Source organism: Drosophila rhopaloa, unplaced genomic scaffold, assembly GCF_018152115.1.
Source record: "Drosophila rhopaloa isolate 14029-0021.01 unplaced genomic scaffold, ASM1815211v1 contig_163, whole genome shotgun sequence".
Classification (NCBI taxonomy): domain Eukaryota; kingdom Metazoa; phylum Arthropoda; class Insecta; order Diptera; family Drosophilidae; genus Drosophila; species Drosophila rhopaloa.
Window position 1 is genome coordinate 6,305,000 of NW_025335043.1, and position 19,794 is coordinate 6,324,793.

Consider the following 19,794-nt stretch of genomic DNA (forward strand, 5'->3'; position numbering starts at 1 on the left):
AGTACATTTTTCAATATTGCTCTTTATTTAAACTTGAAGACGTTTTAAGAAGGCTGAAATTGCCGTCTCGTCTTTATTAGCTAGTAGTCTAGCCGCAGCAGGCAACATCATCGTGCTTGGGCGGAGCCTTCTCATCGTCGGCGTAGTGGATGCTGCGAACCACTTGGTGATGGTGATGGTCATGCTCATTCATCGGGGCCTCGTTGTCGTTGGTGTGGGGCAGAGCTGAAAGTGTAGGAGGATCAGTTATAAGGAGTTAATTCCGAGTTTTAGCCATTGTAATCCTTGCCAGAAGCCATGAAAAAGGCGAGGCCCAGGATGAGAGTGCACAGGAGTAGGAACTTCATGATTAAGCTGGCTTGTTGTACAGATGGCTCGGTTGCTTCTGATGCTCTGGTACAGCTCAGACTGCCTATTTATACAAAATTCAGCTTCCTAAAAACTGTTCCAAATGGGTAAAAACACTTGTCGTTGCACAATGTAAGGGCATCTCATTAGCTATAAATTAATTGATATTGAAAAGTGGCTTGTATTTGGCAGCGATAGGTAACGCCATCTAACGAAACACATAAAGCTTAACAATTGAGTTTTTTCTTTTCTTTTTTTTTGTACAATGGAGCTTCTATAATTAAAAAAGGAGGCGAAAGGAGAAAAGGGGGTACGTAAAAATTACGCTTACAAAGCGAGGGTGTCCGAATCAACAAATAGAGGGCAGAGAATGGAAAAAAACTAAGCATTAACTAATTAAATGTCCTGGAAGCGGGGCCAGTGCTCATGTACTGTTGTTGTTACTCTGGCGCGGCTTTAATATCAGCTTCCCCGTGTCGTCACAGCTCATATTAAAATCTCCCAGTACAGTTCGCGTTCGGGAGGTGATTATCTGGGGCGCTATGACCAGTTTCTGTATGCCCAGGATGAAAAGGACGACTGGAAGATTAAAAAGAGTTCTATATTTAGTACAGAAGAAGCATGAAATTTAATTTAAAATAACACATATTTGATTAGTTTATACTATCCCTTAAATTTCATGTTGTACTCTAGTTGGTATCAGCACTGTATAAGATAATCGCTTTAAAACAAAATGGTCTTAAGGTTTTTACCCGTAATCTATATTGTGGTGAAATAACATTTTTCCAATTGAAATTATATTTGATTAGCAGAAATCGTTTGTGATAAGAAAAAACTATACTATTTATTATGGTTTTAATTTAATTTAAGGCTGGTCTCTGAAAAACTAAAGTTATTATTTTTTGTCCAGGTGTTAAAGAATCATAAGTCAATTGGTTTCTCACACAGTATAATTACACATTTTAACATATTATATTTTATGTCTTAGTATTTGGTTTGGCTCTCGCAGAGAATTACAAGGAGTGATTATGTAAGAATGACTCTCTATTTGTCCACTAAGTAATAATACATGATGAACTTTGAAATCATACTGTCATCGCAAGGCCGAATATAATACTTTTATGTACCAATAATAATGTAATTATAAGGTATTGTTGAACCCCCTCTATTTTCCTAATACTAAAACGCATACTTAAACCGAAATTTCATGACCGTGGCCTATGACTATGCGAAGTGACCTAGGTACAAAATACACTACTTTTATTGGGGGCTCTTACTCAATGTCAGGGTGGCGACTGTGAAGATGGGATGGATCCAGAGGGACTCGGTCAGCGGTACGACGGTGGTTTGTGGATCCCGTAACCAGTACCAGGCGCTGATGGCCGTGCACATGGACATGGCGGAGAGGACAACTGCAAGAAGTTCTACTGTTATTACGGGCCGTACTGCTCCCGTTCTGAGTTTTTCGGGTTTAACTTACTGCGCCAGCGGAACGTCGAGGGCCGGTACGATGAAACCACTTCAGTGAGGCGCCGCTCGAAGGCCTTGAGATCTTTACCAGAGCAAACAAAAACAAACGCAGGTATAGTTGGTAAACATAGTCAGTGGAATGCGCGTTTTCCGCGTTTTTTGCGTGAACTCACCCTCGCAGGCTGATGGTTCCATTTCCTCGATGCTCGTGGCCGCCTTTATGCGATTGAATTTGTCCAGTTTATATATTTTTGCGAAATTTCCTAGATTTTAATAGGATTCTCATAGCTTTCCTTTTTTTATGTTTTTGATGATATTCCACGTTAGCCAACACTAAGGGTTGAAAGCGTTAGTCAAGACTAAAAAACATGGAAGTGTCAAAAAGGGGTAGGTTACTACTATTACCAACCCTTTATGAATTAACATTATTTGATATGGAAATATTATAAATATAGACGGTTTTCATTGGCTCAATATTATAAATAGATTGTGATTACTGCAATAATTTTAAGATAAAACAACATAATGACGACAAAATGACCATGTCTATGCGATTAGGGGATTTTTCTGAAAGACAAACGGTCACACCGATGCAGCTGTTGCGAAAAAAGGCGGTCGTGAAAAATAAACCTTGTAAAATTATTTATTCCCGTTAATGCAACCAAGTTGAAGTGATTAAGTGACGCTATGAACACCACCAAGGTGCCGCCGGAGTGGAAGAGGCGTGTCAAATCGGAATATATCAAAATCAGGCAGCAGAAGCGCCACAAACGCGCCGACGAAATCAAGGAGGCGTGGATAAAGAACTGGTAAGCGCGGGAACGAGAAGGTAGAAGTCTGAAATCGAAGCTATACAAATCTGTATCCCCCAGGGACGAGCACAATCATAATGTACAAGATCTGTACTGCGAGTCGAAAGTTTGGCAGGCTAAACCCTACGATCCGCCGCATGTGGACTGCGTGAAGCGAGCGGAAGTGACCAGCTACAATGGCATTCCCAGTGGTCCGCAGAAGATTCCGATCTGCGTGATCAACGCCGTAACTCCCATTCCTACCATGTACACGTGGGCGCCCACCCAACAGAATTTCATGGTCGAGGATGAGACGGTGCTGCATAATATTCCCTACATGGGCGACGAGGTCCTCGATAAGGATGGCAAGTTTATCGAAGAACTGATCAAGAACTACGATGGCAAGGTACATGGCGATAAGGATCCGTCGTTCATGGATGATGCCATCTTTGTGGAACTGGTGCATGCCCTCATGCGTTCCTATAGCAAGGAATTGGAGGAAGCCACTCCGGGAACATCTACATCCGTAAAGACGGAGACATCTGTGAAACCCAAAGATGGGAATGAGGATGAGGATGTGGATGTAGAAGGCGAATCTCACACAAAACTTGAGAAAACCGAGAGTAAAGGCGATATTCCAGTGGTGGAGAAGAAGGAAAAGGAGGAAGCTGAGGCCACCGAGGGCGCCGATGTTAAACCAGTTGTGGATGATGTTAAGGACAAGCTGCCGTTTCCTGCTCCTATAATTTTCCAGGCCATCAGCGCTAACTTTCCAGATAAAGGGACTGCCCAAGAGCTCAAAGAGAAGTATGTAAATTGAGAAACTAACTGCTTTAAAAGAGGGTTAATCGAAATTGTTAAAATTTAAACTAGATATGAAGCTTTAAAAACTAAGATGCCAGATTACTTAAAAAATCATTTACATATATAGTTTTTGGTCGGAAAAGATTTCTTTAACGCCCGGGAAACTTTTACTTACTTTACTTATTATAATACCTTTTTTCAGGTATATTGAGCTCACCGAACACCAGGATCCGGAGCGTCCCCAGGAGTGCACGCCCAACATAGATGGCATCAAGGCCGAGAGTGTGACCCGCGAAAGAACGATGCACTCCTTCCACACACTCTTCTGTCGGCGATGCTTCAAATACGATTGCTTCCTGCACCGTAAGTTTAACTGTGGGAACTTCTTCCAGCTGGGTTACCTAATGACTTTACGTTTTGTTTTTGCTTTTCTTTTCTTGTTTGGAAACAATTTATTCTTGCCAAAAAAATCTGTACCATTTCTTAAACCCAAAAAAAAAACGAAATTCGAAAATGTTGTATTGAATTAATTGCAATTTAGGTCACCATGTGCAGGGTGAGTCGTTGTTGTAGTTGTTGTTTCGATAACCACACGCACACACTCTCATGCCGTTAGCCCGTCCACGCCTCCGCATCCTCATCTCGCTGTCTATGAATATAATATATAATAATCCCTCATATCTGTGGATAATTGGCTATGTTTGTCATGTGTCTAAATTGATTCTTTGGTGTTGCTCACCTCATTCCGTGTGGCTTTGCCTGGACCATTTCTGTACCTCTCTCTCGAAAAGTAACCGATTACCCTCATGCTAATCCAAAAGCGTTTCATGGACATCAAGTGATCTGTGGTCTATGAGATTTTTCTAATTTCGCTGCTCTCTATTCACAGGCTTGCAGGGACATGCTGGTCCCAATCTGCAAAAGCGTCGTTATCCGGAGTTGAAAACCTTTGCCGACCCCTGCAGCAACTCCTGCTATATGTTGATTGTAAGTTTATATTAAACAAAGATAAAATTATTAAATGTGTTGAAAGATATCCAAACAGCATATCTATAATACCATGTTCATTTATTAAATTACAGGATGGTATGAAGGAAAAGCTGGCGGCCGATAGTAAAACACCACCCATTGATTCCTGCAATGAGGCCAGTTCTGAGGACAGCAATGACAGCAACAGCCAGTTTAGCAACAAGGACTTCAGCCATGAGAACAGCAAGGATAATGGTTTGACTGTAAATAGCGCTGCCGTGGCTGAGATTAACTCAATAATGGGTGAGTGTTAGCTTTTAACAATAATTATTCCAAGATATTTATACTTTTCTACTTTTCCAGCTGGCATGATGAACATCACCAGTACGCAGTGCGTCTGGACTGGCGCTGACCAAGCGCTCTATCGTGTTTTGCACAAAGTTTATTTAAAGAACTACTGCGCGATTGCCCACAATATGCTCACAAAGACCTGCCGACAGGTGTATGAGTTTGCCCAGAAGGAGGACGCCGAGTTCAGTTTCGAGGATCTGCGCCAGGACTTCACCCCGCCACGCAAGAAGAAGAAGAAGCAACGCCTTTGGTCCTTGCACTGCCGAAAGATTCAGCTGAAAAAGGACTCGTCATCGAATCACGTTTACAATTACACGCCCTGCGACCATCCAGGGCATCCTTGCGACATGAACTGCTCCTGCATTCAAACGCAGAACTTCTGTGAGAAATTCTGCAATTGTAGCAGCGATTGCCAAAATCGCTTCCCAGGCTGCCGATGCAAAGCGCAGTGCAACACGAAGCAGTGTCCTTGCTACTTGGCTGTGCGCGAGTGTGATCCAGATCTTTGCCAGGCCTGTGGAGCGGATCAGTTCAAGCTGACCAAGATCACGTGCAAGAATGTGTGCGTGCAGCGGGGACTGCGTAAGGAATTTAATTGCATATTTATATTCCATATTTTAACCCCAAAGAGAGCTTATATTTATTAGAAATCTTTATGGATTAATACTATGAGTCATACTGAATGCTATTTTTAAAGTTTTAATTTGTATTGTATTAGAAACTAGTTTTTAAAGTTGTTTTTCAATGCTAATTAATGTAATTCCCTATTTCCAGACAAACACCTGTTGATGGCCCCCTCCGACATTGCCGGCTGGGGTATTTTCCTCAAAGAGGGCGCCCAAAAGAATGAGTTCATCTCCGAATATTGCGGAGAGATAATTTCCCAAGACGAAGCCGATCGTCGTGGAAAAGTTTACGACAAGTACATGTGCTCGTTCCTTTTCAATCTTAACAACGATTTCGTTGTGGATGCCACCAGAAAGGGAAACAAGATAAGATTCGCCAACCATTCCATTAATCCCAACTGCTATGCTAAGGTGATGATGGTCACCGGCGACCATCGCATCGGCATCTTTGCCAAGCGGGCCATTCAGCCCGGCGAGGAGCTGTTCTTCGACTACAGATACGGACCCACAGAGCAGCTCAAGTTTGTGGGCATCGAACGTGAAATGGAAATTGTTTAATAGTCTACTTATTAATCTATTATCATAAAAAGCGAATAAAACTATATTTTTAAAAGACACTTAAACGGACTTGGCAACATTGGCTATAATTGGTTTGGGACGCGATTTAAAAATTAATTTCTTGGTGCAAACAGCGCGGACGGTGTACTCTGTTCTCTGACGACTCTTGTGCTCCTGGGCAATCGTGTGATCCAGCACAGTGCGTTCTGCTCCCGTCGTGGCATTCAGCATGCTCACATCCTGAGAGGCCATGCTCGTATCCAAGAGTCGTTCTCCTTCATTGCTTTTTGATTTTTCCAGCACAGCAAATGGTTTATCTAACTTTTGTTCGCGACCCTGAAGGATGTGATGGCCAATGATGAGAATCTGGCAATGATAAATAAACATTAGTAAAGAATATCGTGGGTTATTAGTTTTTCATTTGACTTTAACTCACAGGTTGGCCATATTTATTGTAGTAGAGATCGCCAATAAACTGATCATGCTTGTCCTGGTTGCTCCTCACCTCCAGATCGCCTTGTAGCTCTATAATAGCCCAATCAGATTTGCCAGAGTTTTGTCTGAAATAAATAAAAGACGACTTGATTTTAATTTCTCATATCGAGCCGAGATATAATGAGGGGCGCAAAATTTACTAGGAATCCCATGCAATTACAAACTATTTTCTTAACTTTTTTTTCAGAATTTTATTCATGCTTCACAGCGGCTTACAAAAAAATTATCCCCTGAACTTCTTGAACAGTGGATGCACGCTTCCCACATTCTTGCGGCGATGTTCATAGTAGATGGCATCATCACCGCCAGACATTGAACTTAAACCCCCAGCTCGCCTGACGGTACCGCCCGCACCACCTGGGCGGAAGCCAGGCTCGCCCGGCAGCTTCTCGTCCTCGCAATCCAAATCGGAGGCGGACAGGACCAACTGAAGTAGCTGGCCCTGTTCCTCTTGTGTGCCGTACATCAGATCTGCATCAGTGTCCATACCCTTGAGATGCGTGATAACCTTGTAACTGTAACCCTGGTTGACCAAGAACCGCTGGCGCTTGCGGGAATAGCTCATTTCCATGGTGTCCTGCGAGACGAGTGTGTAGAAGAAGGCGTTGTACTCCTCGGCAATGGCGCCCTTTTTGGCACGCAGGATACGACCCAGACGTTGAGCCTCCTGACGACGAGAACCTCCGTGCGAGGAGATCTGAATAAGCACGTTGGCCTCTGGCAAATCGAAACTGGTGTCGGCCACTTTGGACACAAAGATAGTGTTGACCTGTATCGGATATTGTTTTAATAAAAATAGTTAAATTTATAGAATTAACTGCACTCACCTTGGAGTTAAATTTAAAGTTCTGTAGGATTTGGATACGCTCGTTTTGAGAGGTGGGACCGTAAATAAAAGGTTTGTTCATCTTGATTGCATAGTGCTTTAAGGCGAACACATTGTCCGAGAAGACAATCGTTTTGTCGCCTCGCTGCTCGTGATATTTTATGAGAAATTGGCAACTGCGGAATTTGGAGGGATTCATTACATAGAGCAGCATCTTCTTGGAGGTTTTTGTGGTCAGGTACTCGCGGTAGAACTCTGGCGACATGGGGCACCACACTTCAGCGCACTGAACGCGTGCAATGTAACCCTTCTTCTGCAGCTCCAACCAGTTGGCTTCGTACAGCTTTGGTCCAATGAGGAAGTTAAGATCCGCAATCTTGTCGTCTTCACGAAGAAGTGTGGCTGTCAATCCCAGCTTGCAGTGAGATTGAACGATAGTGAGCACACGACGGAACATCTTGGCCGGGATTGTGTGCACCTCATCCAGCACCATGATGCCCCATTCCTGCTCCTGCAGCCAGCGCATCGTCTGCTCTGCTTCCCAGGAACGCTTTTGTGTGTGTGTTATCATGGAGTAGGTGGTCACGAGAATGCCACAACCCATGGGTTTGTCTTTTGCCTCGGAGGTGAACCTACAGATCATACTATCGTCGGCTGTAGACCACATTTTGAACTGCTGTTTCCACTGCTCCACAGAAACGCCACTGTTGCACAGGACCAAGGCTCTTTTCCTTACAGTGCAGCAGGCTGTGACTCCTACTAGGGATTTACCAGCTCCACAAGGGAGCACAATGACCCCAGAACGGGCTCTTCCATTTCCAAACATTTTACGCAGACTTTTCTCCTGATATGGACGCAAAACAGCAGCGGGTTTTAAGTCAATATTGATGTCTGGATTGTTGGTATCATTGCGGAAATCGTACTCCGCCAGCAGAGGATGCTCAATCTCGATGCAGCGCTTCTGGATCACCTCGATCTTTTCCTGAGCAACCTCAAAGGATACAGTCTTTAAATTTGCCTCATCCTCGTCCTCCTCCTCTTTGTCAATCTTCTCGTAGAAGTCTGTGATGTCCTCGGGCACTGCGGTTGTTCCATCTGCGGCAACAGGAGCTGCTGCTGCTGCGGCAGGATCTTCTGCCGGCTTGTCTGTTGCTCCTGGAGGCAACTTTGTGCCAAATTGTGTGATGGCCTTGCCGTCCAGAGTGCCCTGGATGAAATCCTCACCTTCGCTGCGTATAAGGCGGCATTTCTGAATCACTGGATCTTTGAGTAACTTCTGGAGCACCTCGGGATGTGGTGACTCTATAAAATACTTGTTGTGCTTCAAGACCAGCTTGACTTTGCCATAGGAAAGGGTGCAAAGGCGAATAAACTCCAGGATGCCTTCGGGAATACTGGTTTTGCTCAATCTCTTGAGGTATTCCACAATGTCATGGGTTTGCAGGCCCACCGAAACGGCGGCATATAAACTGTAGGCTGTGAGTTTATATTCATGGATGTGTTCGGGTCGGCAGACGGGTTCTGAGATGGCGATGAGGAAGTCATGGGCGTGCTTGTACACAGGTGAAAAGGATTCCAGGAAGACGTGACCGTTGGGAGCCACCCAAAGTGGACGATTGCCGTGATCTTGGCGGAGTTGCATTTGTGCCCGGTAATCCTTGGCCCCATATTCATCTGTATTGATTTGTTCATCATTGGTTTCTGCATTTTTGGAGGCAGCACCCGGAACTCCGTCCGATTCCGTGGCATCCAAACTATCATTGTCGTCCACCAGTTGAGTGAAAGCCTCATCCTCGGCACGCCTTTTTTTTGCTGAGGAAAATCCCTTAAGTTATATCAAATTTCGATTGTTTTCCACATGTCCCATACTCACCGAACTTGTCAGCACCGCTGCGATCCTTTTTCGACTTTTTTGGCGGTCCCATTTTAAACAAAAATAAAAAATAATTTCACAATAAATCCGCGTACTAAATCGCAGATTGCCAGAAACGAGCTGACAATGACTGATTAGGTGGCAACGCTGTCACTCGCAGGCGACCAGAAACTACGCGTTTGTTTCCACTTATTTAAACCTTATATTAAGCCTTATTTTTATTGTATTTCAAGATACTTACGTCCTTACTATAATGGGCATGTTGTTTTCGGTTTGTACAATTAATAATGGTTAATAAATTGGTGTATAAACAAATACAACCGCCTAAACCACTTTTGACCCGTTTTGCAACACTGACAAATCGATAGGCGATGGCAATAGAGGGCTGCCATATTATGTATGGTCAGCTGATCACAGTTTTAAAGCCACTGAACATTCAAAATTTAATTTTAAAACTGTTCACATTTTAATTCTTTCTGACACAATAAAAAAATACTATATTTTTAAAACAATTGTTAAAGAATAAGCTTAATTTTCCATTTTGTCTTTACACTTAGTTTTTTTTAGCATATCCTTAATATATATGATGTACGCCTGAACAAAAATTCAAATCATTATTTTTTTTCTTCTTATTATTAAAATAATTTTGTATTGAAATAATGATGGGGTATACGAAAAATTAAAGCTAAAATACTGATTATCATTAAAAGGTTATAATAATATATTATATTTATTTTGTTTTCGACATTTTCAAGTTAAAAATAAATTACTTACAAAATAATGATTCTCTGGGATTTCTACACATACATAATATAATCCCAAGTGCTTTGATCTTATGTTCAACAGATGTAAAAAATCCATTCTATCCATACTCAAAAAATGGCCTCCGACAAGAAGAAACACCCGCCAAAAAAGAAATCGCCGCAAAAGAAAAAGCACACCGATCATAAATCGAAAAAGGACTCTAAAAAAGGAGCTGTAAACTCCAATCTTCCAAAAATATGTTATGCCATAGCTGTTTCCGATCTGCTACATGCCTTGTATTTCACCGTTCAGGCGATGATTTTATTAATTTATAAGGTAGGTGTTAAATTAAAATAAATACTTAAGAATAAATAACCCATTTAAATAAATAGTTCAGCGTATTTGCTATGTTGGCGCTTCTGGGTGTCATTTTCTGGGTTGTAATTGTTGTTATGCTAATTGTTGGTCTATGGAAGGTTTGTTGGCATTACTTATGTTAAATAATTAGCTTGAAAACTATATTCTCATCAGCGCAAGCCTGATTTTATACGGATTTGGCTTATATTTTCTTTAGCCGGCTTTATCACTGATATACTTTTTTTGCTTTGGGGCATTGCGACTTCCATCACTGTGGACTGGGACCGCCTTGAAGAATTCTCGATAGTCTTTCTTGGCATATGTATGATTAGTATAAACTATATTAATATTAACTTATTTTTAATTTTTAAACTATACCTTCTTTCAGTTATCGAAAGCTCCTGCATTTATCTTATACATCGGTATTATAAGATTATGGGTGCAAAACCAAAAGAGAAAAGGACTTTATGCTGTAAGATAGCTCTAACCTTTTTTTATGAACATATATAATCGATTTAATAATTTTTAATAGGTGGTGGTAATCATGACAAGAAAAAGTCCAAGTCAAAGTCAAAGAAAAAGAAAGTCAAAAAATAATAAGACCATTTATAAATTTATTTTAAACTTGCTTAGTTGGCCTTGTTTCTTCCAGCCAAATAAAATTTTTATACTTGTTTTTAAACGTTGTGGAGATTAATAAAGACCTGCAAATAGATAAAGTATATTTCATAGAAAATGGCATTTGAAACGGGAGAGTGGACTATTCCTAAGGATAATCTTTTAAGGATGTGCTTTCTGATTTCTGTATTTGAATTATTGCGTTCGCTTTATTTTTCATTTATTTCGGTTTCTGTCATGATATCGCATGTAAGTATAAAAAAAGGGAATATTGTAAAGTTTTAATATTTAACTACTATGCTTTAGACGAATTCGTATACCATAATTGCTTTTCTTAGCACAGTAGCCTGGATTTTAACCGTTGTTGGACTTTTTGTAGGTCTATTGAAGGTAAGAATTATCAATTTAATCATACAAAAGTGAAAAAATTATATTAACATATTTCTATCAGGATCGTCCAACTCTTCTTGTATTTTGGTTACTTTTTTCTGGCTTTGCCACTGTCACAAATGTTATTTTCTTGATTTGGAATGTAAGTTCTTCTCCTGTATTTGACGAGATTCATTTCAAGCACTGGACAATTTTGTATTTAGGAATTTGTAGGTCTTTGATTTGATATTATTTGAAAGAAAATAACCAAATATTTAAACAGTTTATGAGTGCACTTGTTTGTACTTGGTATTCAGATATTTCAAGAGGTTGTATTCCTATTGTCTTCTGGAAGGCGGCAACTATGATTTTGCCTCTGAAGGTAGCAATGGTAAGCATGTATTTATGCTTTATACTATATGGATATTATTTTATATATTGCAAAAATTACAGAAGACTATAACAGAGATGCTGCAACAAAGACAATTTCTACAACTTCAAATACGAATACCTCTGAAAACATACCTGAAGGGTATTAAGCTTATTTGGAGAAATTCAAGAAAAAGCTTGAAAAAGAAATCTCTTTTGATTATGTTCAATTCTCACACGTGGGAAGGCATCCCTTATGAATTACTAAAAAAAAAATAAAATATATTTATTTCTTGCAATCGGTGGATTTCAATTTACCGGCCAAGTGGGAGGGCCAAATCAATTTCCTTCCCCTCTTAAACAATAAAAATAATTGACTTACACAGTTTTCCATCTATTTTCTGATGCCTTCAAGGACGAGGACGAGAGCTAGTCACGTTGCCAACGGGGGACCAGGACAATCCAATCTCCAGGGCCTGCTGACAAAACAAATGCCATAATTGAGGAGCAGACAGATGGTCTCGCAAAACTTATCATATCTTCGTCGACAAGGCCTCGTCATTGGATTGTATGATGGTTTTGGGAACGCACTAAACATTAGTTTTTTGGGTGTTGTATACAAATATGAAGGTCGGAGAAAATAAATATAATTATGGTGAAGATAAATATAATAAAAGAAATAAATAATATTTTATATAAAACAAATACAGGTTATAAATATTTATTCGTTGGCCAACTAGATAAAAATTATAAGTAAAAGGTAAACAATATTTCAAATAAATAGTTATTGCCTTCAAAAAAAATATTTTTGATTGCAAGTAGTCTTTCCTATATAAAATTCAGTCAAAAGATTAGTTATCTGTCTGTACTAATTGTTTGATATTTTTAAATAATATGTTTTAAGTTAGAACAAAGTGTTATTAAATATATAAAACAAATATATTTTGACATACTCATTTTAGAAGACATTTTATATATTGCGGTATATTAAGAATAATTTTCATTGTAATTTCCCTTTGTTTCTATAATTTTTCCCACTGTATAAAGCCATGCACCAATCCTTTTGGACCACTGTACGCTGCCTGGGACTTTTGGCAATCAAACGGCATTGATTAACAGGCAGCCAATTCCACTCCTCCTTCTGCTCTTGGCAAGTACGTGCTTATCATCATTATGGCTTTGATTTAGTAGACAACATTCCCACTGATGTGATGAACCTTAGCTGGGGCAATGGGGTCAAATTCTGATGGATATTTAGTGCTCTGCGCCTATTGCATCGCTCTGCTGGACTTCATATCCGCCGTGCTATTCGCAATTATCTCAGGAGTGGTATTTTCCAAGCATGTAAGACGATTACCTCTTCCTTTCAGTGAAATTATGGTCACATTCTGGCATTTCCAGGGTAATTGGTCAGCATTGGTGGCACTGATCTTCACCATCTTCTGGATGCTCATAATCATTATTTTATTGGCGGGGATCTACAGAAGGCAACTGGGATTGGTTCGTTTTTGGTTGGTGTTCACCTGTCTGGGAATACTCCTCGATGGAGTAATACTGCTTTACGGTCTGACTTTGGCCATTTCGGTAAACTGGGAGGGTGTAAAGATCACAGTGTTGCCATTCGTGGGATTGGGTTAGTAATTAATAATTATATAAATAATTTATTACTGATATTATTTATCCTTAACAGCTGTGGAAATGACTTTTGTCTACATCATTTATCTCTTTTATTTGGATATGATTGGTTATAGTCCTCCGGCACCGCCACATAAAGAGCCCCAAAGAGTAAAGAGCGGCAGCGAGGTAAATCATCACGAGGAAAGGGAAAAACCCTTGGATCGCAAGGATTTAAAACGCATGGAAAAACAGGCAAAAGAACGTATGAAAAGGGATAAGGCTGCAATTAAACAACTACAAAAACAAATGCGAAAGGGAACGAATTAGGTGTCCTTTTAAAACTTTAGTACTATTTGTTTATATTTTATAAATTATTTAAAATATTTGCTTCAAGCGTCACTTTTTTTTCTTGGCCTTTGAGAAGAGTTGTTGTATCCTTTGTCATTATTCTTGTCTGGAACAAAGCTCTTTAACTTTTATCACATTTAGGATGCATACCTCTTCACACCTACACAAACCACTCACACAGACACGCATGTGCCAATGTTAAACATAAAATCCTTTTAAAATAATTTGCTCAGCAGCGAGTGAAGAAAAATCAAGATAAGGACATTCACATTAAACGAATGCGACGCTGCAAATTCCCTGTAAATTTATAATACTTTATTTTTGTATAATTAATATTAATAAAAATCCACTTTATGGCGATAGATTGCTATTAGAAGTTTGAAGAAAACTCAGCTTCCTGGGATGTGATGGTGTGTTTTGAACAATTTTTCCTTTGGGATTTTGGATTTGGAAACGATTATTGTGCTGATCTCTGGCTTGTTTTTGTCTTTGGTGATTGGAGTCTTGAGACGGTTCTGTAAGATGTTGTTGAACCACTTTTGACTGTATAGTTTTGTGACAGGCCTGGCAAAATGCCAAAGTTACATAAAATCGGTAAACTATGTATAGAAAACTGCACTCAATACCTGAAAGATAGCCAATATTAATAGAAAGACAAGGCAAATGCGATTTCGTTGATATTGTACTCACACAATCCCAGCATCAGCAACAATCCATTTTTGACCAGACCAATTTGGAAAGAGCTCTCGGTGAAAACGGCATACAAAATCAGGAACATCTCCACCAGGATTCCAAGGCAGGAGAAGATAATCCAGGCACGCACACATTTGGGATTGCGCTGTAATTAAGCGGAGGATACCATCACACTGCCATCGACTGTGAACCACTTTTATATACCCCATGAATGCCGACCAGGAGCATCAGTATCATCGATACCCAGAAAAGGCCAAAAACAACCGCAAAAATTGTCAGCCAACTTAACTGGGGGAGATGATTGGTGATTTGAGAAGTTTTTATTTAGTATAATACATTAGTGCTGCCTTACGCGATTGCAGATCGTCTTAAAACTGACCATAGAAAAGAGCACGGCGCTGAGTAGATCAAAGAATCCCACACCATAGGCCCACATTAACAGCGTATTCGGGCTTAAAATCATTTCGAATATAAAGAATATTTTTGGCTATCGAAGAAAAGAATGTTAGATCATTTTTATTTAAAAAAATAATAATTACAATTTATTTTACCGATTTTAACCGAAAATTTGTAGTCCCATTTTCATAGAAAATGTTATGTGAAATTTTTTTTTATAATATATTTCCAATATTTTTAATAAAAATACATAGATATGTATTTATCAAAAATTGAAGAGATTTTTTAGTGAATGTGTTCAAAGAATCAAAGTGGCTTGAATTGGATATGAACAATTTACTTAATAGAACGGATTACCTAACTTGACAGAGATTTTAAAGTATAGTTTTTGAGGCTAACAAAATTAAATATTAACTTTCTGTTTTTACTTGATCCAAATTGAAGTGGAAAGGATTTTTTGAGATCTGAGAAACGAAAAATCTCTTCAACATTTGATGACACCCTCGACAGGGTATCAAAGCGGAAACGGAAATGGCAGCCAAGTCTCGCAGCAATGGCTGTCGCATCTATTTATGCAGAGGAAAAATGAGACATACCACCGCATGTACATATATACGCACACATAATGCCGCGCTGATGAAATACGTGCGGCGGCAGCTCACACGCACACAACACACACATTACTCTTCCCCTGTGTGTGTGTGAGGAAGACCGTGGGAATCCCCGTTGACAAATATAATTTACTTTTTTCGCGCTCATTTGCAACTCGGGCGAAGAAGTGGCGATGCCCCGGGGTGCGACAAAGCCTTCTTAAACATCTCACTTAAAGTTTAAGTTTTGCCAACAGGAGCAACAGGGAGCTTGAGGAGCACAGAAATGGGTTAGATTTTTTTATAAATTCTGTTTATTTTTAAGAATTTTGCGTAAAATATGTAAAATAAATTGGCCTTTTCTTCCATGTCAAGTTAAAGAAAGGTAATAAATCTTTTCTATAAAAGACATTCAAAAGAATTTTAAATATTAATATACTAAAGGCTTTTTAGATATACTATCATTTTTAACGGAAGTTTATCTTTAAAAGAAGTATTAAAAGTTAAAGATTTGAATATTTTATTTTTAATAAAGGCTTTTTTAAAAATTTGAATTAAAAGCTTATTTAAATAAGCAGCAACTCTGCAAAGTTGAGTTTTAAATCTTTATTTTTTCGTTTTGATTTTTGAACGTTTCGCATCATGATTTTCGTTGCTGTGTGCCGTCGGAATAATGAAAGGCAAGCAATTTATTAAACAAATAAAATCCACTGGCTTCAAAATAATAAAGGTTTATTAAAAATTTTATTTATTTTCGGGACTAACGCTGCAAAATTTGTCATAGAAAATGTTTTCTAAGACTTTTGAATAACAAATAAACGGAGAGTGACTGGGCAAAAGACAACTCAGCATGGTAAATGCTTTGAATGCCTTTGGTATGGCCATTGGATGGATGGACATTGTGGGAGTGCTCTTCTTCGAACTGATAATGTTCTATTTGATGCGACGTCGTCGCTTGGCAAAAGAAGCCGCGGACGTATCGATTGAAGCACCAAAAGAAAATCAGAGAAATTCATTGCCCAGTAAGTGCAGCCAATAAAGGTACACATTTAAATAATGTAACCATTGTATTCCCTTGAGGCCTCTTGAGTAGGAAAAACCTGAACGAGAGCGAAAACGTTTGGATATATTGGGGCTACTTGTTGATGCTAAATGTCTGGGTTGGTATTACCCTGCTCATGATAGCTGGCATCTCGTTGGTGGGTAAAACTATCGCTGGGGCCTCCCATCAACTACTTTCCTTTGATTTTCCCATTTCAGCACAAACCCGAGCTTATGATATTTTGGTTGGTTTGGTGCGCTTGCGGTTTGGTCTTCGATGTCCTCTTCATTTTGTGGTGGCTTTACGAGCTCTTTGCGGGAGATGCCATCGAGGCGCTGACCAATATTCTGATCTCCCTGCTGACCATGGGCAAGTTTAAATCGATAAACTAGTTTTTTAGCTCTTTGACTTTATGATTTTATCTCTTAGCAATTGAGTTTGGATTCATCTATGTTATTTATACAATCTACATGAACTTGTCCAACTCCCAGGAAGACTACAAAATTGACAAGAAATCTTTATTTTCTGTAATGATGATTGCAGATCTAAAGCGATGAATTTAAATTTAGGTTTGTTATTTTTTCAATAATTATTTTTGGCAAAATTGTTTTTGTATTTAACAAATCTCTCTTTTATTTTAAACAAGTCGAAAAATATCAATTTACATTGAGGACTTACTAAAATGAAAAATATTAAATCCACGCGTAATTAAATATATAAAGCTATAGTCTTGAAGAAAATAACCAGAATAAATCCATTTTAATTCAACTTTTGAATTTTTTTAAAGTCTTATCAATACTTTATTTTGTAGCAATGAATCTGTAGATGTTACAAACAATGCTAATGTAAATAGTTCTGTTTAGATATGACCATGAAAATAATGAAGAAAATATGATAAAGTTGAGCAGAATAATTTAAATATTGAACTTCGTTTGAAGTTTTTTATACGAGATTACTTTTTTACTGTTTTTTATACATCAGACCGCAAACTCATTAACTAGCAGCTTCCCGGGGTCATAGGTCATCCCTCATGCAGAGTCAGACAGAAAAGCTTATTTTGCTGTGCCGCCTCTTGTTTCCCGTTTTCCCGTACTTCGTCTGTTTCTTTGGAGGGCTTTTGTAGTTTTTAATGGTCTGCAGCACGGAAATTGATTCATTTCCGTTTTCTGTTCTGCGCTTCCGCTCCTGTCTGCTCTCCCTCCGCCGCTTAAAGTCCCGAGTCCTCGGCTGCCAGGACTTCAAATCAAGTTGAAACGCTGTATTAGTCCTAATTCGGAATCTAATTCTATTTGCCGGGCTTGGAACAAAAGTGCGAGGATTGGGATTGTCAACTGTCACTTGCAATGCGACGCCAAAGTGAAAAGCAAAATATTTCTTCTTTATTAAACATTGCTTGGAGTCCGTTTATTTTTTATTTATATTTTTTTTTTCTTTTGCGGCTTTTCTTTGGTTCCATGCGCACCAGTGGTCGTCCTCGAAGGAGCGACTGGCTGCTCAAATTTATTGTTTGCAAATTGAAATTCTTGTCGACACGCACGAGCAAATCCATTGGGAATGCACAGCATAGCGTCCCAGCAGCGCAGCATCTCAGCAGCTCGTCAGCGTCATAGTTAAAATTTGGATTGGGGCGTCACGAATGGAGGGGGCGTGGCATTCGCACTGGCACTGGGACGGATTTGATGGCTTTTGTGCCCGGGCAGCAGCTCATCATGGTTTTTTTTTTGTAGTATTTATTAAGACTCTGATGTGCCATGAAAAATATTTCGAAAAAATAAACATATATTTTAGAGCAACGTTGACAAACGGAAAATGGGTATTGGGTGCCGAGAAGCCTGACAGAAAATCGAAAGTCATCGTTGCTTTTTCCATAGACATTCAGTCGCTCCACGGGTTCTTCAACGTGGAGTGCTCTTCGAACACGCCTCTAGGTGATCCACTCAATCCGATACTCCATCAAGCACCCTCATTTGGTTATCAGCGTTAGTATCTAGAAGAGCCATTTTCAACATTTACTTTTAAGTATATTAATCACAAATCAGTTCTGTGTTTTATACATCTTTAATAAGACTTTGATAGATTTCTTACTTGCCTAAGATATTATTTTACCTTTTCATTAAACCATTCAAGTTACCTTTCTTTTTTTAAATTTTCTTATATTTTGTATTTACCATTTCTCATTTGGGTTACAAGGTAATGTAAGTGATTTAAGAAAATAAATTTAAAAGAGTTTAGTTCGATAAGATATGCTAATATAGGTGAGGTATTGTTTTATGAAGATCTCTCTGCTCGCTCATTTACCCATATTAATACGAATAAGATATCCCTCTGTGTTTATATAGTGGGATAAAAAGATTACGACCGTCAAACTCCCACACATTCGTTTAAAAACTGAAAAAATAAATTTTTATTAAAAAGTATGCCCTAATAAAAAATTGTATTAAAAACCCCAACAATCAAATCCTGAATCTACTGATATAGACGTACTCCATGATCCTGCCTTGTCCAATAATCGACTATTTGAATAACTTGGTTTTGTCAGGGGATTCAACAAGTCTAGTCTATAGTTCATTAGTTTACATCATGATTCTATAATATACGTTGGTCTGTTAGGTTACATTTTTCTCTCCCAAAACGCTCAATTGTAAAAAGTGAGAGGTTTATCTGTAACTCACGCTTCCTAAGGGCTATATATAAGGTATTGCCCAAGCCCAAACGGATTAGTCAACTGGAGAAATGAGAACTGTATACACATTGGCTTTAATCTGCTGCCTTGGCTTAATGCACAGAGGTGATAATAAGCAAGTTATGTTATACATTAACTTTAAGATGTGTTTTCTTTAGGTCAAGCTGTCGAAGAGGAGGTGTTTCCTGTGGGTCCACCAATAAATCAGAGGAGTATCCGAGAGGTAAGCTCATTTGCCTCGCCAGGACAGCCTGGTAGACCTGGACAAGGAATACCTGGCCGACCTGGTTCGGGAATACCTGGCCGACCTGGTTCGGGAATACCTGGCCGACCTGGTCGACCAGGTCAACCAGGAAGTGCAGCCGGATCAGGATATGGAGGAGCAGGAGGAAACGGAGGAGCAGGTGGAAAAGGAGGAGCAGGCAGGGGTGGAATAATTAGAGGGAATTCGAGGAAAGGAAAGCGACCAGATCCTATGAGTTTACCTTACGACTTTAACTTATATAAAATATAACTTAAGAGAAATTATTTATTTTTTTAATAAATTAACTTATTTATATATTCAAGTTCAATAAAAAGCATAGAATATCAAAAACATAACATGGAAATGTAGGCATTTCACTTCACAAATCAACCACGGCTAAAATTATACGAGCACGTTAATATACGTAAATTATTTAAACAAAAGTGAGTTTTAAATTACCTAAAATTTTATTTTGCTAATATTTTCCAGTTTTACATTTGACTGCTGGTAGGTAAACATAAAATAACAATAGAAAATCCAATTAGCTTAACAAATTGGCCGTATATTGAACCGACTTTTGGAAATCCGTAAAAATCAAATGCACGTGAGTTTT

General features: G+C 39.0%; 11 protein-coding genes across 14 annotated transcripts; 6 read left to right on the forward strand and 5 right to left on the reverse strand.

Annotated features, from left to right (window-relative positions):
* Window positions 1–2: 2 nt before the first annotated feature.
* LOC108051406 lies at window positions 3–414 on the reverse strand. The gene is made up of 2 exons (XM_017133516.1): window positions 290–414; window positions 3–225 (listed from the first exon to the last, which is right to left on the reverse strand). Exons 1-2 carry the CDS (start codon window positions 345–347, stop codon window positions 89–91), a joined length of 195 nt encoding a protein of 64 aa, XP_016989005.1. The 5' UTR covers window positions 348–414; the 3' UTR covers window positions 3–88.
* A 161-nt stretch (window positions 415–575) lies between these two features.
* LOC108051405 (nuclear envelope phosphatase-regulatory subunit 1 homolog) lies at window positions 576–2,151 on the reverse strand. Of its 2 annotated transcripts, none has more exons than XM_017133515.1 (4): window positions 1,992–2,151; window positions 1,829–1,900; window positions 1,626–1,760; window positions 576–927 (listed from the first exon to the last, which is right to left on the reverse strand). In XM_017133515.1, the coding sequence occupies exons 1-4, from the start codon at window positions 2,011–2,013 to the stop codon at window positions 773–775; spliced, it is 384 nt and encodes a 127-aa protein (XP_016989004.1). In that variant the 5' UTR covers window positions 2,014–2,151; the 3' UTR covers window positions 576–772. The 2 variants fall into 2 exon arrangements, with proteins under 2 accessions (XP_016989004.1, XP_016989003.1); XM_017133514.1 differs by having other exon boundaries at window positions 1,626–1,772.
* Window positions 2,152–2,405: 254 nt separating this feature from the next.
* Window positions 2,406–5,976, forward strand: LOC108051397 (histone-lysine N-methyltransferase E(z)). 2 transcript variants are annotated; one of them, XM_017133505.1, is made up of 8 exons: window positions 2,406–2,627; window positions 2,691–3,416; window positions 3,616–3,776; window positions 3,955–3,969; window positions 4,303–4,400; window positions 4,496–4,685; window positions 4,746–5,315; window positions 5,508–5,976. In XM_017133505.1, exons 1-8 carry the CDS (start codon window positions 2,506–2,508, stop codon window positions 5,915–5,917), a joined length of 2,292 nt encoding a protein of 763 aa, XP_016988994.1. In that variant the 5' UTR covers window positions 2,406–2,505; the 3' UTR covers window positions 5,918–5,976. The 2 variants fall into 2 exon arrangements, with proteins under 2 accessions (XP_016988994.1, XP_016988995.1); XM_017133506.1 differs by lacking the exon at window positions 3,955–3,969.
* LOC108051404 (chromosome transmission fidelity protein 8 homolog) lies at window positions 5,901–9,461 on the reverse strand. The gene is made up of 3 exons (XM_017133513.1): window positions 9,353–9,461; window positions 6,354–6,477; window positions 5,901–6,283 (listed from the first exon to the last, which is right to left on the reverse strand). The coding sequence occupies exons 1-3, from the start codon at window positions 9,370–9,372 to the stop codon at window positions 5,978–5,980; spliced, it is 450 nt and encodes a 149-aa protein (XP_016989002.1). The 5' UTR covers window positions 9,373–9,461; the 3' UTR covers window positions 5,901–5,977.
* Window positions 6,559–9,250, reverse strand: LOC108051396 (general transcription and DNA repair factor IIH helicase subunit XPB). The gene is made up of 3 exons (XM_017133503.2): window positions 9,112–9,250; window positions 7,240–9,050; window positions 6,559–7,181 (listed from the first exon to the last, which is right to left on the reverse strand). The coding sequence occupies exons 1-3, from the start codon at window positions 9,161–9,163 to the stop codon at window positions 6,636–6,638; spliced, it is 2,409 nt and encodes an 802-aa protein (XP_016988992.1). The 5' UTR covers window positions 9,164–9,250; the 3' UTR covers window positions 6,559–6,635.
* Window positions 9,462–9,957: 496 nt separating the features above from the next.
* On the forward strand, window positions 9,958–10,858 carry LOC108051402. Its single transcript, XM_017133511.1, has 5 exons — window positions 9,958–10,191; window positions 10,248–10,331; window positions 10,387–10,534; window positions 10,601–10,684; window positions 10,745–10,858. Exons 1-5 carry the CDS (start codon window positions 9,991–9,993, stop codon window positions 10,807–10,809), a joined length of 582 nt encoding a protein of 193 aa, XP_016989000.1. The 5' UTR covers window positions 9,958–9,990; the 3' UTR covers window positions 10,810–10,858.
* A 36-nt stretch (window positions 10,859–10,894) lies between these two features.
* Window positions 10,895–11,809, forward strand: LOC108051403. The gene is made up of 5 exons (XM_017133512.1): window positions 10,895–11,079; window positions 11,137–11,220; window positions 11,282–11,429; window positions 11,483–11,590; window positions 11,653–11,809. Exons 1-5 carry the CDS (start codon window positions 10,948–10,950, stop codon window positions 11,736–11,738), a joined length of 558 nt encoding a protein of 185 aa, XP_016989001.1. The 5' UTR covers window positions 10,895–10,947; the 3' UTR covers window positions 11,739–11,809.
* Window positions 11,810–12,703: 894 nt separating this feature from the next.
* LOC108051369 lies at window positions 12,704–13,512 on the forward strand. Its single transcript, XM_017133458.1, has 4 exons — window positions 12,704–12,722; window positions 12,791–12,912; window positions 12,970–13,201; window positions 13,259–13,512. The coding sequence occupies exons 2-4, from the start codon at window positions 12,799–12,801 to the stop codon at window positions 13,510–13,512; spliced, it is 600 nt and encodes a 199-aa protein (XP_016988947.1). The 5' UTR covers window positions 12,704–12,722; window positions 12,791–12,798.
* Window positions 13,513–13,881: 369 nt separating this feature from the next.
* On the reverse strand, window positions 13,882–14,698 carry LOC108051401. Its single transcript, XM_017133510.2, has 4 exons — window positions 14,579–14,698; window positions 14,431–14,514; window positions 14,224–14,371; window positions 13,882–14,159 (listed from the first exon to the last, which is right to left on the reverse strand). The coding sequence occupies exons 1-4, from the start codon at window positions 14,687–14,689 to the stop codon at window positions 13,885–13,887; spliced, it is 618 nt and encodes a 205-aa protein (XP_016988999.1). The 5' UTR covers window positions 14,690–14,698; the 3' UTR covers window positions 13,882–13,884.
* Window positions 14,699–15,995: 1,297 nt separating this feature from the next.
* LOC108051393 lies at window positions 15,996–16,878 on the forward strand. Of its 2 annotated transcripts, XM_017133500.1 has the most exons (4): window positions 15,996–16,234; window positions 16,293–16,411; window positions 16,473–16,623; window positions 16,684–16,878. In XM_017133500.1, exons 1-4 carry the CDS (start codon window positions 16,063–16,065, stop codon window positions 16,809–16,811), a joined length of 570 nt encoding a protein of 189 aa, XP_016988989.1. In that variant the 5' UTR covers window positions 15,996–16,062; the 3' UTR covers window positions 16,812–16,878. The 2 variants fall into 2 exon arrangements, with proteins under 2 accessions (XP_016988989.1, XP_016988990.1); XM_017133501.2 differs by lacking the exon at window positions 16,684–16,878 and having other exon boundaries at window positions 16,293–16,407; window positions 16,473–16,604.
* Window positions 16,879–18,987: 2,109 nt separating this feature from the next.
* LOC108051392 (putative cuticle collagen 145) lies at window positions 18,988–19,537 on the forward strand. Its single transcript, XM_017133499.1, has 2 exons — window positions 18,988–19,042; window positions 19,096–19,537. The coding sequence occupies exons 1-2, from the start codon at window positions 18,988–18,990 to the stop codon at window positions 19,449–19,451; spliced, it is 411 nt and encodes a 136-aa protein (XP_016988988.1). The 3' UTR covers window positions 19,452–19,537.
* Window positions 19,538–19,794: the final 257 nt, after the last annotated feature.

Bases quoted from the DNA above. Each gene is read 5' to 3' on its own strand.
- LOC108051403 (XM_017133512.1), top strand. From the start codon at position 10,948: ATGGCATTTGAAACGGGAGAGTGGACTATTCCTAAGGATAATCTTTTA. The intron at 11,221-11,281 runs GTAAGAATTATC...TATTTCTATCAG, and splicing joins TTTTTGTAGGTCTATTGAAG to GATCGTCCAACTCTTCTTGT. The intron at 11,591-11,652 runs GTAAGCATGTAT...CAAAAATTACAG, and splicing joins TGCCTCTGAAGGTAGCAATG to AAGACTATAACAGAGATGCT.
- LOC108051369 (XM_017133458.1), top strand. From the start codon at position 12,799: ATGGGGTCAAATTCTGATGGATATTTAGTGCTCTGCGCCTATTGCATC. The intron at 12,913-12,969 runs GTAAGACGATTA...TGGCATTTCCAG, and splicing joins GAGTGGTATTTTCCAAGCAT to GGTAATTGGTCAGCATTGGT. The intron at 13,202-13,258 runs GTTAGTAATTAA...TATCCTTAACAG, and splicing joins GTTGCCATTCGTGGGATTGG to CTGTGGAAATGACTTTTGTC.
- LOC108051404 (XM_017133513.1), bottom strand. From the start codon at position 9,372: ATGCCCATTATAGTAAGGAC. The intron at 6,478-9,352 runs GTAAGTATCTTG...TATTTATTTCAG, and splicing joins ATGCCCATTATAGTAAGGAC to ACAAAACTCTGGCAAATCTG. The intron at 6,284-6,353 runs GTGAGTTAAAGT...TATCATTGCCAG, and splicing joins ACAATAAATATGGCCAACCT to ATTCTCATCATTGGCCATCA.
- LOC108051406 (XM_017133516.1), bottom strand. From the start codon at position 347: ATGAAGTTCCTACTCCTGTGCACTCTCATCCTGGGCCTCGCCTTTTTC. The intron at 226-289 runs GCAAGGATTACA...CTACACTTTCAG, and splicing joins CGCCTTTTTCATGGCTTCTG to CTCTGCCCCACACCAACGAC.
- LOC108051396 (XM_017133503.2), bottom strand. From the start codon at position 9,163: ATGGGACCGCCAAAAAAGTCGAAAAAGGATCGCAGCGGTGCTGACAAG. The intron at 9,051-9,111 runs GTGAGTATGGGA...GATTTTCCTCAG, and splicing joins CAGCGGTGCTGACAAGTTCG to CAAAAAAAAGGCGTGCCGAG. The intron at 7,182-7,239 runs GTGAGTGCAGTT...TATCCGATACAG, and splicing joins ACTTTAAATTTAACTCCAAG to GTCAACACTATCTTTGTGTC.
- LOC108051402 (XM_017133511.1), top strand. From the start codon at position 9,991: ATGGCCTCCGACAAGAAGAAACACCCGCCAAAAAAGAAATCGCCGCAA. The intron at 10,192-10,247 runs GTAGGTGTTAAA...TTAAATAAATAG, and splicing joins TGATTTTATTAATTTATAAG to TTCAGCGTATTTGCTATGTT. The intron at 10,332-10,386 runs GTTTGTTGGCAT...TATTCTCATCAG, and splicing joins TAATTGTTGGTCTATGGAAG to CGCAAGCCTGATTTTATACG.
- LOC108051393 (XM_017133500.1), top strand. From the start codon at position 16,063: ATGGTAAATGCTTTGAATGCCTTTGGTATGGCCATTGGATGGATGGAC. The intron at 16,235-16,292 runs GTAAGTGCAGCC...TATTCCCTTGAG, and splicing joins TCAGAGAAATTCATTGCCCA to GCCTCTTGAGTAGGAAAAAC. The intron at 16,624-16,683 runs GCAAGTTTAAAT...TTTATCTCTTAG, and splicing joins GATCTCCCTGCTGACCATGG to CAATTGAGTTTGGATTCATC.
- LOC108051397 (XM_017133505.1), top strand. From the start codon at position 2,506: ATGAACACCACCAAGGTGCCGCCGGAGTGGAAGAGGCGTGTCAAATCG. The intron at 2,628-2,690 runs GTAAGCGCGGGA...TGTATCCCCCAG, and splicing joins GAGGCGTGGATAAAGAACTG to GGACGAGCACAATCATAATG. The intron at 3,417-3,615 runs GTATGTAAATTG...ACCTTTTTTCAG, and splicing joins GCCCAAGAGCTCAAAGAGAA to GTATATTGAGCTCACCGAAC.
- LOC108051392 (XM_017133499.1), top strand. From the start codon at position 18,988: ATGAGAACTGTATACACATTGGCTTTAATCTGCTGCCTTGGCTTAATG. The intron at 19,043-19,095 runs GTGATAATAAGC...TGTTTTCTTTAG, and splicing joins CCTTGGCTTAATGCACAGAG to GTCAAGCTGTCGAAGAGGAG.
- LOC108051401 (XM_017133510.2), bottom strand. From the start codon at position 14,689: ATGATTTTAAGCCCGAATACGCTGTTAATGTGGGCCTATGGTGTGGGA. The intron at 14,515-14,578 runs GTAAGGCAGCAC...CATCTCCCCCAG, and splicing joins TTAAGACGATCTGCAATCGC to TTAAGTTGGCTGACAATTTT. The intron at 14,160-14,223 runs GTGAGTACAATA...GCTATCTTTCAG, and splicing joins GTTGCTGATGCTGGGATTGT to GTATTGAGTGCAGTTTTCTA.
- LOC108051405 (XM_017133514.1), bottom strand. From the start codon at position 2,013: ATGGAACCATCAGCCTGCGAGG. The intron at 1,773-1,828 runs GTAAGTTAAACC...TAATAACAGTAG, and splicing joins CTCGACGTTCCGCTGGCGCA to AACTTCTTGCAGTTGTCCTC. The intron at 928-1,625 runs GTAAGAGCCCCC...TTAATCTTCCAG, and splicing joins AGTCGCCACCCTGACATTGA to TCGTCCTTTTCATCCTGGGC.